We start from the raw sequence: 16,727 nt of genomic DNA, 5'->3' as shown, positions 1-16,727 counted from the left end.
ATTTATTTATTTTAGCTGCAATCATAGATGCAGGTTGGTTGCTCAGCTGATGAGTGTACTAAAAGCCACATAGTAGCTCCAGGGAGATAAACTTTCCATTGCCTACAATATGCATTTAGTGAACTAGAGCTAATACAGACATGTCATCTCCAGTAATGGGTCATCCCGGAAAGCTGGCAGGCAAATCTAGTGTGAAGAAGATTCCAGAGCTGACCTGAGTTACCTGTTCTCACTGCTTTATTCCGATCACCGCCTGCCTAATTTATACTTTAACTGACAAATATAAAAATGCTGATGATGGCCAGAAATAAATGCCTGGCCTTCTCATACAGCCTTTAAATAATGAATGTTTTACTATTAAACCTGTAACATTTTGTGGCCAGATGCTTAACATTAAGGTAAAAAAAAACTTTTGACTGTAGAACCACTTTAAAAATACTTTAGAACAGGGCAATCATTTCAACAACCTTTTACAAATGTGATATAAAAGTCATGGGAAAAGTTAGAACTCCCGTCAGCTGTGTGTTTTTTTTTTTTTTTTGTTTTTTTTTTTTTGTTTTTTTTTTATAAATTTCCCTTCACTTCCTGTTCTGGATACATAACAGAAAATTAAAGCATTGTCTCCAAAATGGTCCCTTTTTCGGACAGTTATAACAGAAACAGGTGTCCCCATTGGAGGATTTCCCCTCACCTCCTATTCTGATAACGGTAACATTTTGGATTTTTTCATCACTAATTATCCTGTTTCACTAGGTCCAATAGAAAAGGGTACCCTCTCTTAGTGGATCTGCCAACCACTGTATCTTACATAGCAATGGTTTCATCATTTAAGTACTTAGGAGGCGTTACCCCTCAGGTGACTGATTACGTAGAGAGGAATCTGAACCCATTACTCACTCGATTATGGTAAGACAGGAATAGGTTGGCTCTAATGGTAGTAGGTAAACCCAATCTGGTTAAGATGGTGTGGATGCCGCAACTACGGTATCTTCTACATCAGTGGTCATCCACCCTGTTCTCAGGGCCCACTAACAGGCCAGGTTTTATGTATTACCTTGGGGAGATGCAGACTAGAATACTGCAATCACTGAGCAGCAAATGATATCACCTGTGATGTATTTCAGTTATCTTGCAAACCTGGTCTGTTAGTGGGCCCTGAGGACAGGTGTTGATGACCACTGTTCTACATAACAGCCCAGTATGGCTCCCCCAGAGATTTGTTGGCAATATAGACACCGTTTTTCGGGACCTTAATTGAAAGTATAGACCCCAGAATATGGCTTCCCGTATTACAATTAGTATACAGGATTTATAGAGCGCCAACAGTTTGCGCAGCACTTTACAACATTAGGGCAAATTACCTAAGGATGAAGGAGGTTTAGCAGTACCCAATGATAGATTGTATTTTTTTTTCTTCACAAATACAACATTTATATGGCTGACATCAACTTGAACCAAAGGATCCTGTACAGCAAATTGTCCTTTCTGAGTTCTCCAATGTCTGGCCTGTTCAGTTGGTAGTGGCACATCACTTCTATGTTTCCCTACATTCCAACTGATACATAAGCTATCGGAATCCGTTAAGGTATTTACCCTACATGAAGGGTATATCCAATATATAGCTATTTGGAATAGCCCACATTTGCCAGAGCTTGCAAAACTTGTAGGGTTTGACTTTTTGGAAAGGAACTGTCATTATGTTTCTCCACCATTTGTTTGAGAATGATTTTTTGCTTCCTTTTAATATATTGGCAGAGAGCTACCGGTTGCCTAATAAGCAATTTTTTTCAGTATCTACAGCTGCGCCATGCTCTACAGAGCCAAGCAGTGACATTCCTGTTGAAGTACAATCCCTCTTCAATTTTCACAATGGTCGTTTCCATAAACTACTCCAGAAAGGGCCTGATAGGTGACCTTTACTCTGTACTCCAAATGGCTATTGGTGCTCATGTACAGATAAACAGCCTTAGGCAGTGGCGTCAAGACCTTGAGTCCTTCAGTGATTAAGAGTGGACTCAAGCTATGGAAAATTTAACCAAGGTCTCTTTATCCTCCTCCCCATGTCTGATCCAATTGTTCATCATCCACAGAGTAGCAAGGAGCCGTCCCCGCCTGAAGAACACAGCAACTTGGGTACATTTAGCCTCCCCATACATGGTTTAAATCTTGTCCGGTTTCTGCTGAGCTGACCAAGATTCAAACCATCTATGGCCAGCCTAAATGTCATTTCTGGCTGCGGCTTTGTTCCTCTCCATCAGCATAGTCACTTCTGACAAGTTTTCCTGACACCAAGAGAAAATGGTGACAGGGGAGGGAGCTCCAGCAGACTGACAGCCTCAGCTCTGTTCTTGTGTGCTGTGTGCAGGGGGTGTGTCCCTTCCCTCCAATCAGCTCCAAGACCTCCCCTCGCTGAGCTCTGCAGAGTGTAATTTCACCTCTCTGCCCCCTGTTTTCTGACAGCTTAAACAAGCTTTATAAATTCTGGACTTTGAATGGTTTAAGAGAAGAGAACGCTGCAGATAAACGGATTTACCATATGTTAGAGGATTTGTTTCATCTCTGTGTGTCATCTGAGGCCACTTCACTGAGTATATGTAAGGGTTTACGACCACTTTAAAGGTAATGTATGCCCAATTAAATAAACACTCTTCCCACGTATCTAATTGTTAAATCAACAATGATCATTCAGGAAGTGTTTTCTCTTGGTTACTAAGCGTTACTGAGAAGGAGGTATAGTAGTGTTGTACATATTTTAATATGATAAGGTAAAATTTGTTTTTGTCCTATTAATATGAAATATTGCATATTCATATTTTGTATTTTTTGATAGTAATTCTATTTTTCATTTGACATCCAGAGAATGCTTAGCAGCCTTTTGTAAGCAGACTAGAGCATTGATAAAGGTGCTATGTACACACAAAATGAAATGAAAAAAAGAATTCTAAAAAAAAAAATTGGTAAAGAAAATTGACCCAAAACCACTAGGCTACATGCCCAAGGACGTTTTAAATAACAAGCTTCTAAGCTAGTACCAATGCCAGGAAAAAAGCGGCGTTAAACGCCTTTTTTTTTCGCGTTTTGCATTGGCGTCAATACCCGTTTAGCCACGCTAGCTTTCAGCCGCGTTTCTCTGTCTCTATTCAAAATCAGTGGTTCCCTATGGGAGCCCATTGGATTTGAATAGAAGTCTCACCAGAAGTCGGATCAAGATGATCCGACTTGCGATGCGACTTGTGTGCTGAGAATCTTGAAGAGGAACCCCGACAAAATTTTGTGTGAGGTTCCCCCCAAGATCCATACCAGACCCTTATCCGATACCAGGTCACATGCCCTCAACATGGGGGGTAGGTGCTTTGGGGCAGAGGTGGGTGCTTTGGGGCACCTTGTCCCCATGTTGATGAGGACAAGGGCCTCTTCCCGACAACCTTTGCCCGGTGGTTTTGGGGTCTGCAGGCGGGGACTTATCGTGATCTGGAAGCCCCCTTTAACAAGGGGCCCCTGACCCTAGATGAATGAGTATGGGGTACATCATACCCCTACTCATTCACCTAAATAAAAAAGTGTAAAAAATAAACGCACTACACAGGTTTTTAAAGTATTTTATTAAAGCAGCTCCGACTTTTCTCCTCTCTCTTCTGCTCTTTTGCTGGGTCTTCTCCCCTCTCCGGTTCTTCTCCGCTATCTTCTGCTCTTTTGCTGGGTCTTCTCTTTCTGTTCTTCCAATGTTGACTCGACATGATCTCCCGTTGTAATGCTGGGTCCGCCGTGTGCAATGACTTATATTGGCATGGGGCAGGGCCACCCGATGACGTAAGTTAGAGGACACACCCCTTGTGATGTCATCACCCGGGGCATTATGTATAAGAGCAGAAGATGGCGAAAAAGAACTGGAGAGGGGAGAAGACCCAGCAAAAGATAGCGGGGAGAGGGGAGAAGACCCAGCAAAAGAGCAGAAGATAGCGGGGAGAGGGGAGAAGACCCAGCAAAAGAGCTGAAGATAGCGGAGAAGAACCGGAGAGGGGAGAAGACCCAGCAAAAGAGCAGAATAGAGAGGAGAAGAGCCGGAGCTGCTTTAATAAAATACTTTAAAAACCTGTACAGTGTTTTTTTTTTTTTTTTTGACACTTTTTTATTTAGTTGAATGGGTAGGGGTACGATGTACCCCATACTCATTCACTTAGGGTGGGGGGCCATGATCTGGGGGGCCCCTTGTTAAAGGGGGCTTCCAGATCATGATAAGTCCCCGCCCACAGACCCCGACAACCACTGGGCAAGGGTTGTCGGGAAGAGGCCCTTGTCCTCATCAACATGGGGACAAGGTGCTTTGGGGTGGGGGGCGCAGGGGCCCCCTCTGCCCCAAAGCACCCACCCCCCATGTTGAGGGCATGTGGCCTGGTAAGGTCCAGGAGGGGGGGGGCACTCGCTCGCCCCCCCCCCTTTCCTGACCTGCCGGGCTGCATGCTCGGATAAGGGTCTGGTATGGATCTTGGGGGGAACCTCACACAAAATTTTGTCGGGGTTCCTCTTCAAGATTCTCAGCACACAAGTCGGATCATCTTGATCTGACTTCTGGTGAGACTTTTATTCAAATCCAATGGGCTCCCATAGGGAACCATTGATTTTGAATAGAGACAGAGAAACGCGGAACGATGCATAATGCTGTGTATATAGCGTTAAGCCCCGTTAAATCGCGTTTAACACCTTTTACCGGCATCTGGCGTTTTTACAGCTCTAGCGCTGGAGCCTCAGAATGCACTGGTCCTGGGTTTTTTTGGAGCTTAAAACACCTATGCCACTTACAGCTCAAAAACGCCATGGTGGGCATAAGGCCATAGGCTAACATGGAGAGGCGTTTTTAAGCTGCAAAAAAACGCTCAAAAAAGTGGCTGTAAAAACGTCCGTGGGCATGAGGCCTTATAGTTTTGCTTTAAGACAGAGGCCTTTTTGTGCTGATGCTGTTCAGTTATAATGATGCCCAGCCGATTAAAGAAGTTAACATATTGAGCAATTTATAGAGAAGAGTCAATTAGGAATAAAATTATGCATCAGTCATATCTTGGCAAGCAGCCAGATGAATCTGAATTTCTGCATTTTTAGTTGTTTGTTTTACAAGGCCACAGAGCTGCCAATGACAGCTATTTCATATGTGGAAAAACATGTTGTGATGGCTGGATGATCTCATAGTGAAGTCATGGCATAGTAGATCATAGGATGTAGTAATTGTGACTAACACAACAAGGGAAGTAACATCGGGAAAAGCACGTTTAAAGAGGAACTAAGGTGTCTTATCAGTGTCTACCAATATTGCGATGGCATTGTAAAGTTTACTAGTTTGAAAAGCAGCCAGCTATATCCTTCCTCTCTTCCCGAGCAGACCTGAAGTCTACATGTGAGAGGTGGATGTGTCAGCCAGGCAAGGTGTGGCTGAAGTCTATATTGTAAGATGTTATTGAGCTTAAAGTGACACTAAACGATATTCTTCTCCAAAAATAATGCATACACCTACACTACTTAATGGCCCAATAGTCTATTCTTTTTTAGTTTTACTGCCTCCTTGTGTTGTGTTCTGTGAGCTCCTGAACCCACCTTTTCCCCTCATCCGTTCCATTTGTCTGGAAGGAAGCAGGGCACGTTTTGTTGGGGTCATGTGCACTGTTCTATCCACACTTCAAATCCCATAGTCCATATCAGCACTCAGCAAGAGAGGGTGGCTACATGTCTACATACAATGAGACCAGGGAGAATGAATGTAGCTGCCATCTAACAGTACGTAGAATCACAGAAGGAAAAAAAAAAAAAAAAAAAAAAAGAAGCAATTAGAAGGTTTGGAGGAGGCTGAGAGCAATAGAAGGTAGTTTTTTTAGATAACAAGACATACTTGAATAGATTTTTTATTTAAACCAGAGTTTTGTGTTGCTCTGAGAATGAAGCCCAGTGCTATTTAGCTACATACTTTCACACATACGTTACCGATTAAGTTCAGGCCAAAGCTATATGGATGATTTTAGTGCAGTTAGATTACCAAGAATTGGATATATAAGATCAGTCACACCATACTCCTTCCTATTGATTTGTATTGTCTTCACGGACCATTGCTTGCTGTGATAGTCTGTTATTGATTGAGCACCATCCATCTTGGCTGAACATATCTACGTCTTATTACCTGTGGTTCTAATGCAAGCCAGAAGGAAGGCCTTCCAAAGACATCCCAAGCTTAATAGTTTTAAGGAAACGATAATTGGCCTGATTTTAATTTATTTATCTTTATGGTCAACAGCCATAATTTTTATCTCTAGTAAGGCTGGCACAGGGGATTTCCACCTGTTCCCCCTTCTCGAGAGCAGTAAACTGGCAACCCAAGTGTTCAGTTGGGTTGTGCCTGCATGTCTAACCAACCTCTATTGCTAGCTTTAGCCAGGCAGCATATGTTTGCGTGGACATTTGAAAGGAGGTTGTTTTCTCTTTGTGCTCTATTACAGTAAACTATATGTTGTTTTCATTAATGATATCATGTAAAAAAATAAAAGATTTAGATATTTGCATTTTCCTTTTTTTTTTTTTTTTTTTTTTTGTACAAGTTTTTTAAAACATACTCTACAACAGCAGTTTCCATACTGCATGCCTTTGCTTGCCTTTATCTGGCCCTTGTGGCATTACTCCTCTCACTGATGTGAGGCACTATTTATCCCACTGACACCAGCGATGAGTCACCATTCCTTCCACTGTCACCAACAATGGAGCACAATTCCTCTCACCAATACCAATTATGGGACACTATTTCTCCTTCTACTGACCACAGGTGTTCTCTAATATTTTTTACTACCACTGACCACGAAGCCTGAGGCATTATTACATTGACTCTGGGGCATTTTCTACTACCAATGGCCACAGCCCGACCCTCCTAATGTCTGAATTAAACTGGCCCTTTGTTTACAAAGGTTGGAGACCCCTGCTCTTTAAAAAAGCCAGACTCTTCACTTACAGATAGAAGCTGTTCCATGATTTACAACTCACAGCTCACTTAATTACATTGTCTTCACGTTGGAGCTTTCCTCTAGATCAGAAATGCTAAGGGTGGTAGGTGGGAAGGGATGCTATTGAAATTGACACTGGGTAAAAATGGGTATCTGTGGTAGGATGAACCTGGCCATCTCACCACTGATTGGGTTAAGCCTAGTACGCATGATCAGAAAATCGAACTAAAAACATCGCTTTTGACGCCATCGTACGATAAACTGATCATTAGGACACAACTTCTGAGAGCCGATCACGACAGTTCATCTGAAGCTATCGAAAGATACAAACATGAAAACTTTTCGTATTGTATGATTTTCATTTAATCAGTACAGTATTCGTCTGAAACGAAAGAATACATTACAATACCAAACAATACATTACATCACTTCCGAAGTTGTGTTCTGTCGTACGAAAATTTCCATAAGTTGAGTAACTGATATGACTCCATATTCTCATCGTGTATACGAGGCTTTAGACTTTAAACAGCCCTTTGTTTTCCTGTAGAAGTTTAATGAGCTAGATAGCCTTAAGCCCAGCCATAGATGGTTCGATTCTCGGCCGGTTCAGCAGGGACTGGCCAAGATTCAAACCATGTATGGGCAGGCTGAATGTACCCAAGTTGATCGATCAGCTTGGATGCAACCAGCCTGTCTGATCTTTAATGCAATTATTTCCAGCAGCTGTAGCTGCTAGCAAAAATCTCTGTGTGCTCTCCCGACCAGGACGGCTTCCCCCTGCCCAGAGAACACAATGGCTCCATGGTAGGAATTTCCACATTAACACTGACTGTGTTGATGGGGGAATCGGGACATTTTCTTTCCTGCAGCCCTTGGTTGCAGGAAAGAAAATTGCTTCATCTATGGCCGGCTTTACTTGGTGAACAAGTGGGAAGCTTTAAAAAAAAGTTATATGCCCTGTACCACAACCTATAGGCTATATATGGTTCCTCCAAATACTTTGATACATTGACATACCTTTAAAATAATGGCAAAGTATTGAGATTTGTAGCTCACAGTGAGGTAGTTAAGAAGCCTTTATTTTAAAGGGAAATGATGCAAAGGCCTCTATATCATGTACATTTAAAATAAAACCTTTTAGAACTGCTTCATTGCAGTTGATTGGACATTTTCATCAATCCCCCTGGAGATCTTCAGTAAGAACGTGGATACCACTAGCTGTCTTCCTGTCTGCACTGAAATGTATTCTTCTCCAAGAGAGTCACAACTAAAATGCTAAAAAGAAATTTATGACTCATAAATTTCATGAATTTTACATGCTGATCACAGATTGTCTGAGCGAAATATGAAAGATCAGATTGGTATGGTAGGGGATTTTTTTGCATAGGAAAGGGACAAGCAGTAAATCAAGCTGAAAGCCTGGTGCTTCATAGAAGAACATTCTGATGTGTATTCATGTATTACAATTCAGGCGGTTTTTGTAGTCAGATTTGGGCAGCTGTAACTTAGTGTATTTTTTTTTCTCTTTTCTAGTATCTGCTGAAAGTGAATGAAATCAAGATAAAGAAAGGCGTTGATCTACTGCAAAACCTAATTAAGTACTTCCATGCACAGTGCAAGTAAGTGTTATGCATTTTCAGACATTACAATTTCTCCTTGTCTGCAGGTATATGTTACAGTAATGGCTGCATGGCGTTTTTCAGGTCAGGTTTCCTGTTGGTAACAGTGGTTCCTGATATGGTGATGTGTATTAAAACTGTCACTTGTAGTTTTCAATGGAAGCTTGTGTGACAGGCAGACGAGGCAGAAGCACAGCTGGGAACTGACTCCTCTCACAGATATTTTTGGATTTGCATTATCCCAATTCCAAAAAAGTTGAGATGCTGTGTAAAATTTACATAAAAACAGAATGCAATGATTTGCAAATCTCATAAACCCATATTTTAGTCACAATAGAAAATTAAAAACATATCAAATGTTAAAACTGAAAAAATTTACTATTTTAACCACTTGCCGCCCACCATATAGCAAAATGACGGCGGCAAAGTGGTTTCAATATCCTGACTGGACATCATACGATGTCTTCAGGATATTAAGCCACTGCGCGCCCCCGGGGGCACACATCGCGGTGATCGTTGTTGCAGTGTGTCAATCTGACACACCGCAACTACGATCTAGATAAAGAGTCTGTCCAATCACGGCTGATCACGATGCAAACAGGAAAAGCCGTTGATCAGCTTTTCCTCACTCATGTCTGTCAGACGCGAGTAGAGGAGAGCCGAACCCCGAGGTTGCCCACACTGGACCACCAGGGACGCCACTAGGACCACCAGGGATGTCAACACCAGGTATGAGTCCCTAGACCACCAGAGATGCCAATCAGTGCCCACAATGGATGCCAATCATTGCCCACAATGGGCATCACTGATTGGCAGGCATTATTTGGCACTGATTGGCATCCATTAGTACCATAGATTACAGTACATCTGTGCCGCCTATCAGTGCCCATCCGTGCCGCCTATCAGTGCCACATATTAGTGCCCATCATCAGTGCCCATCAATGCCACCTCATCAGTACTACTTCATTAGTGCCACCTCATCGGTGCCCATCAGTGCCACCCCATCAGTGAAGGAGAAAATTTACTTGTTTACAAAGTTTTGTAACTGAAACAAAAAAAACAAAACATTTTTTTTCAAAATTTTCGGTCTTTTTTTTTTATTTGTTTAACAGAAAATAAAAATCGCAGAGGTGATAAAATACCACCAAAAGAAAGCTTTATTTGTGGGAACAAAATGATAAAAATTTAGTTTGGGTACAGTGTTGTATGACCGTGCAATTGTCATTCAAAGTGCAACAGCGCTGAAAGCTGAAAATTGGTCTGGGCAGGAAGGTGTATAAGTGCCCCATATTGAAGTGGTTAAGAATGTGCAACCCCCCCCCCACAGCATTTCCACATACCCCTCCCCTCCCCAATCCTCTGCCATGCTTCCCAGGTGTCGCTGAGTGGGGGGAAGGGGGACCAACAAATGCCAGTTTACTGATCATCTCTTGTTGAACCCAAACCAAGAAGTGATGTGGAAAGGAGCTAATGAAGTGTGACCTGTGCTCCATTAGCTTCAGTGGAGGGCAGATGTGACTACAGGGGTATAAAAAAAAAACCTCTAACTACCAATGTTTTATTCTCCAGGGTCTCTGCTTTCGGGAACTATATAACGTTTTGGGGGTTTTAAGTAATTATCAGCTCTAAAATTTTTATTTATTTTTTTTTTTTACATTTAAAAAATCATCTGGCAGCGAAATGGTTAATGCACAGATGCAGCCTGAGATAAGAAGCCTTGTATACAACTTGTCATGTTTTAGCATTCATAATTTCAAAGACTTGGAGCCTATCCATATGCAACCGCTAAGAAATGCTCTTCTGCTGTTTTGCCAGATTTAGAGGTATATTTGATGCAGAATTAAAAATGACAGTAAGAATCTGATTAGGGATACCACCTCTGTTTTTTCCTTTTCATCCCCTTGTTTGACTATTGTGTCTTGTTGGAGAATTATTGTTATCACTATTATTATTATTTTGATATTTTAAAGCCTTAAAGCCTTATTCCGGTCTTGGCACTTTTATACATAGATCAACAGACCTAAAAGAAATTTCAGCATTGAAAAAAATGTGTTTTTTTTTTTTTTTTGAGTGTCTATTACATCTAGAAAAACTTGTACTAAGCACATTACACCTTCCAGAAGTGAAAATGTGTGAAAAAATAATTTGCCTGCTTGGCTATAAATATCTGGGAGACCTATCACTAACAGTACAGAACTTCCTCGTGCTTCTGTGTCAGTCACAAATCAACTGTGTTTATGTGATATGGTATTTTTACATTTTATCCATTTTTGGCATTGCTTTAAGTAAATGCAGTGTTTTTTTTTTTTTGTTTGTTTTTTTTTGTTTTTTTAAGATGTAAAATCTATTACTTGTTATTTGTATGTATAATCCAAGCTCTATAAAAATTTGCCATTGGGTTTTGTTTTGATAGTTGTGGTCTAGTTACAGCGGTGGTAAACTTGGGGTAAAAAAAAAAAAAAAATTGTTTCCCCCACTAGGCAATGTTATCATGTGCTAGTATGCATCACATACTAGCACATTATGTGAAACTTACCTTAAAACAAAGCCCTCAAGCACTGCTGACCGGGCTTCCATCTTCACCCGGTCTTCCTTCCGGGTTCTTGGGCTCTGGTCCTTTAAATGGACGAGCCGCAGTGAGGTCACTCCTGTGCATGCACACCGGAGTCGCTGTTTACTGCACAGGGCTCTGAAGAAGAGCACGGGTATGCCATTCATTCGTCACCAACTGCTACACAAGTAAATATCTCCTAAACTGTGCACTTTTAGGAGATCTTTACAGTACAGGGGACAAGGGGGCACGCTTTACGTCTGGAGGGAAAAAAGGAAAATCTTCACATACAGGAAGGCTTCTTCACAGTAAGAGCTGTGAAAATATGGAAAAGACTCCCTCAAGAACTGGATCTGGCCAGCTCAGTAGGTTGTTTTAAAAATAAAAACAGAGAAAAGATCCCAGCTCTACTTACCAATTTGTTGGAAAATTGAGCTGGGACGTTTTCTCTGTTTTTGTTTGACATGTGTGGCCCTTCCATGTGCTCCTTGCTGTTCAGGCCCGTTATAGGTTAGGGCAGTTGCTGTTTGTACTGTTTTAAAAATAGAACTGGATGCATGCCTAAATACACAAAATATAACTGGAAAACTTTATTTTGTGTTTTGTGCCTTCCTCTGGATCAACTGTGTATATGGAGGTTTTCTATTAGTTTTTTTTCTCTACTGTTTGAACTAGATGGACTAGTGTATGTGAGGCTGCAGTGCAACTGCACACAATGCATGCTTTTCCAGTGTAATAGTACGGCATTTAGAGGGTTAAAACAGTTGAGAAGGTAATACAATGTCTCCTCCCCGCCTGCCAAATGCTCTCTGAGAAGTGATCCATGTGTGGATTGTTGTGAATTGTTCTTCAGAGAGCAAGACAAATGTAAATGAGATCTTAAAGTGTATATTTGGGCAAAATAAAAACCTCTACAGTACATATTTTCAATACATACACATTTCACCTTTTTTATCCTATTTAAAAAAGAAAAAAAAACTTCAGGTATAAAAAAAAATACCTGGTAATTTGCCATAAATCCAGTGAGCTCTGAAATTCCTGTTGGCTGACAGCACTTCCTCTACTGCAATGAATCCCAAGCAGTGTTGCTAGCCTGCCTGAGCTCTCCTCTGTCTGTCTTCAGCCCTCTTTGTTTATCTTCACATGCATAATTTGATTATTTTACCATCAAAACAAGGCTGCTGCTCCCTTGACAACCCACATGCCTGCTCATACATTGTGTAGAGAAGGGGTGCTTGGGGGATGTAGTTCTGGGGGGAATGCTTGCATCAATATACTGCATCCTGATCCTGCATTCCAGCAGCTGCACCTGTAAGAATTTTATTAGCTGGGTAATGATGTTCCAGGGAGTAACAAAAGTTGTTTCTTCTACAAGAACGAGGTAAAATAAAAATTAATGCAGGGAAATGCACTGGAAGGGGAGAGGGCGATTTTTGAATGTTGTAATGCCTTTACAGTTTTATTTAAATTGGCTATGCATTAAGATAAAAGCTTTCTGTGTGTAGCAGCCCCCCAATACCTGAGCCCCCCCATCTCTATCCAGCGATGTACACGAATGCCTCGGCCTTCTGGGACTCTCCCTCCTGATTGGCAGAGACACAGCAGCAGCACCATTAGCTCCCACTGCTGTCAATCAGTCAGTTAGCCAATCAGGAGAGAGAGGGGGCAGGGCCATGTCAGCTCCATGTCTGAATGAACACACAGAGCTATGGCTCGGCTCGGGGGACCCCATAGCAAGCTGCTTGCTCTGGGGTCACTCAACAGGAGGGTGGGGCCAGGAGCATGAAGAGGGACCTCAGAAGAGGAGGATCTGGGCTGCTCTGTGCAAATCCACTGCAACAGAGCAGGTAAGTATAACATGTTTGTTATTTTTAAAGAAAAAAAAAAGACTTGACGGATCTGCAGCGGCGTTTTGCGGGCAGTTTTAACCCTTTTTCAGCCAATAGCGGGGGTTAAAACCGCCCCGCTATCGGTCGAATAGCACAGCTAAAACGATGGTATAGCGGTGCTAAAATTAACGCCGCTATACCGCCGACGCCCAGGCGCTTTCAATGTGAAAGGGCTCTTAATTTACACATATTGCAATATGTCTTTAAGCTGGTTAACTGCGTCAAAGTAATCCCTCCTTAGCCAGTCCGGCTTTGCTTTGCCGCTGTAAATGCTACTGTGGACAGTGGGAGAAATGGTACCCCATCATTGGTGTCAGTAGGAAGAGTAGTGTTCCATCACTGGTGACAGTAGGAAGAATAGTACCCCATCATTGGTGTCAGTGGGGAAAATAGTACTCCATCATTGGTGTCAGGGGAAAGAATAGTACCTCATCATTGGTGTCAGTAGGAAGAGTAGTGTCCCATCACTGGTGACAATAGGAAGAATGGTACCCCATAATTGGTGACAGTAGGAAGAATAGTACCCCATCATTCATGTCAGTGGAAAGAATAGTACCCCATCATTGGTGTCAGTAGGAAGAATAGTACACCATTATTGAGGTCAGTGGAAGGATTAGTGCCCCATCATTGGTGTACGTAGGAAAAATAGCACCCCATCATTGGTGTCGGTAGGAAGAATAGTGCTCCATAGTTTGTCAGTGGAAGGAACAGTGACCCTAGGGCTGGCGGTTAAAGGCAAGCAAAGGACTGCATCTGGCCCCCAGGCCGCAAATTTGGAGATCACTGATCTAATGCCGCGTACACACGAGCGGAATTTCCGTTGGAAAAATCTTGGATGGTTTTTCCTATGGAATTCCGCTCAAGCTTGTCTTGCATACACACGGTCAAACAAAAGTTCCCTGAACTTTCGACCGGCAAGAACGCGGTGACGTACAACAACACTATGACGAGCCGAGAGAATGAAGTTCAATGCTTCCGAGCATGCGTCAAATTGTTTCCGAGCATGCGTAGGAATTTTGCGCGTTGGAATTGGTACAGACGATCGGAATTTCCGATCGGAACTTTTTCCGACCGAAAAATTGAGAACATGCTCTCAATCTTTTGCTGGCTGGAATTCCGCCAGCAAAAGTCCGATGGAGCATACACACGGTTGCATTTTCCGACCAAAAGCTCTCATCGGTCTTTTGCTGGCTGAATTTCCGATCGTGTGTACGGGGCGTAAGAGAACAGTTGGATGTGCAAGCACAATGATATGGTCTAAAGATTTCCAGTTTAGGCTATGAGGCCTCATTCAAACTTGGTGTTTTCTGAACGCACAACAAAAAGCAAAAGATATGTATATACCTGTACAAAGAGCTGTACCCTATAGAAACAAATTGAAATGAATGGAGGATGAAACTAGCTACAACATTTTACCGCTCTTCTTTTTTTTTTTTTTTCAGCCATATTGAAATTTTACACTACTTCTATTTTTTATATTGTAATGTGTTTGACTCGCGTGGAACGCCAAATACCCATGTAATTGTCTGTAGGTATTCATTTAAAGTACAAGTATGCCTAATGAATGCTAAAGCACTCTTACCACTTAGCACTAATTATAGACACATCATTTAATAAGCCATTAGGCTTATTTTATTATTACACAGAGAAAGAAAATGCGTTCCTTCCCTCTGGCTGGTGTGTGGCTTGTTTATATGCCTTGTTTTTGTCATGGTACATTCAGTTTACTATAGCTAATTGTATGTATTGCAGGCATTTTGTAGCTACGTTGTTATAGGGGAATTCTAAACACAGACTAGTCTTTGATCACAATTGGCCTTATTTATTTAATTATATGTGAGAATTATTAAAGAGAGACTGTTTGTTTAAACCCTGGTTCAAAAACCTACGCTTAAGTTTGTGTTAAGCCGGCCATAGATGGATCGAATCTCAGCCGATTCAGCAGAGACTGGCCAAGATTTGACCCATCTATGGGTGGGCTGGTTGTACTGAATCCATCGATCGACTTCAATACAACCAGCCTGTCTGACTGTTTTCATGCAATCACTGCCTGTGGCTATAGCTGCCAGCAGTCATCATTGGGTTCTGCCAGCAGAGAAGACTCCCCGCTGGCAGAACACAATATCGCTGCGGGAGGGATTCTTCCATTAACACTGACTGTGTTGATGGGGTAATCAAACAATTTTCTTTCCTTCCACCACAGGTGGTGCATAATATATGCCCTGCTTTAGGTTAGGTTCACATTGTTGGGCTGCAGTAATGCATGCAAATTGGTGCAACTTGTTAACTTGCTTTGCTCTGAAGTAGCCCATTCATTTGAAGAGCTTCTATGGTAGGGTTGCCACCTCATCCCTTTAAACCCAAACACATATTAATTACACAGGTAATGAGGCAAATTTAATGCAGATAAGGCACTAAGTGAGTTTAATTACCACCTTAATCAGCCACAGAAGAACCTGTGTAATTTATATGTGTTCGGGTTTAAGGGGATGAGGTGGCAACCCTATTCTACAGCACCAAAAACCAAGCATGTACTATTTTTTGCAGGGTAGTGCAACACAGCGCATAGTAGTGTGTTACTGCATTAGGCTGCTGTCACACTGAGGCTCTTTACAGGCACTATAGCGCTAAAAATAGCATGTGCATAGCGCCTGTAAAGAGCCTCTCCTCTCACTCCAGTGTGAAAGCCAGAGGGCTTTCACACTGGAGCGGTGCCCTGGCAGGACGCCAAAAAAAGTCCTGCAAGCTACATCTTTGAGGCGCTGTAGGGAGCAGTGTACACACCACTCCTACAGCACCTCTACCCATTGAAATCAATGGGCAGCACCACTGAAGTGCCAGCAAAGTGCCGCTGCAGCGGCGCCTTGTGGGTGCTTTTAACCCTTTTTCGGCCGTTAGCGTGGGTTAAAAGCGCCCCGCTAGTAGCCAAAAAGTGCCACAAAAACGACGGTAAAGCCCCACTAAAAATAGCAGAGATTTACCGCCGATGCCCCCAGTGCCCCAGTGTGAAAGTAGCCTTATGGTACCCTGCAGCAAATATCTGTTAGCAGGATGTGCTTAGGTGCCATTAAAAATATACCAATGCGCAGACCACACACACACATTCATTTTTTACGCTAATGCGAACACTACTGCAACACAACAGTGTAAACCAAGCCATAAGAGCCAAACAAATTGTGTGCAAAAGGCTCTTAGGAGATGTAGTTCTGAGGGTGTACTTATTTCCATAGGAAGTTATATCCCAGCAGCGGCCCCTCTGTGAATATCACAAGCCTGGTCATGATGTCACAGGTAATACTAAAAGCTGTTTTTTCCTCCCTAGGGAAGAGGAAGGTTTTGGGGTTAAAGTTTGGGAGTGGCTGGACTTGCCGTTTAGTGATACTTTATTCGCTTATGTGCATTTGACGAACCCCTTGCACAGAGTTAAAGGACCTGTTGGAAATGATATATAAAGGCTGTGTTGCCAACCTACCAGATTGAAATTTACTGGCACAACCAAGTTTTTACTGGCATTTGCAGAAGTTACAAAATTACAGTTTTAAGTGCGAATGTCGGTATTTAGGCAACAGACAAGTACAATATGCAATTAGCAATGTGATTTAGGGTAGATATTAAGGCAAAAAAACATATTTCTCATTTTATTTTCAATATAGTAAGTAAGTAGCTCAGGGACAGGACACAGGAGGGCAAGAAA

General features: G+C 42.2%; 1 protein-coding gene across 2 annotated transcripts in view; it reads left to right on the top strand.

Annotated features, from left to right (window-relative positions):
- Nucleotides 1-16,727, top strand: part of ASAP2 (ArfGAP with SH3 domain, ankyrin repeat and PH domain 2) — a 349,346-nt gene that overhangs the window by 211,787 nt on the left and 120,832 nt on the right. For both annotated transcript variants that reach the window (XM_073611134.1, XM_073611135.1), the window contains exon 7: nucleotides 8,508-8,593. In XM_073611134.1, coding sequence (XP_073467235.1) covers nucleotides 8,508-8,593 — 86 coding nt within the window. The remainder of the gene's footprint in view (nucleotides 1-8,507; nucleotides 8,594-16,727) is intronic.

The sequence above is a fragment of the Aquarana catesbeiana genome, unplaced genomic scaffold (genome assembly GCF_042186555.1).
Source record: "Aquarana catesbeiana isolate 2022-GZ unplaced genomic scaffold, ASM4218655v1 unanchor211, whole genome shotgun sequence".
In the NCBI taxonomy this organism is placed as follows: Eukaryota; Metazoa; Chordata; class Amphibia; order Anura; family Ranidae; genus Aquarana; species Aquarana catesbeiana.
The sequence above is the reverse complement of the archived record's forward strand: the minus strand, read 5'-3'. Positions and strand labels throughout refer to the sequence as shown.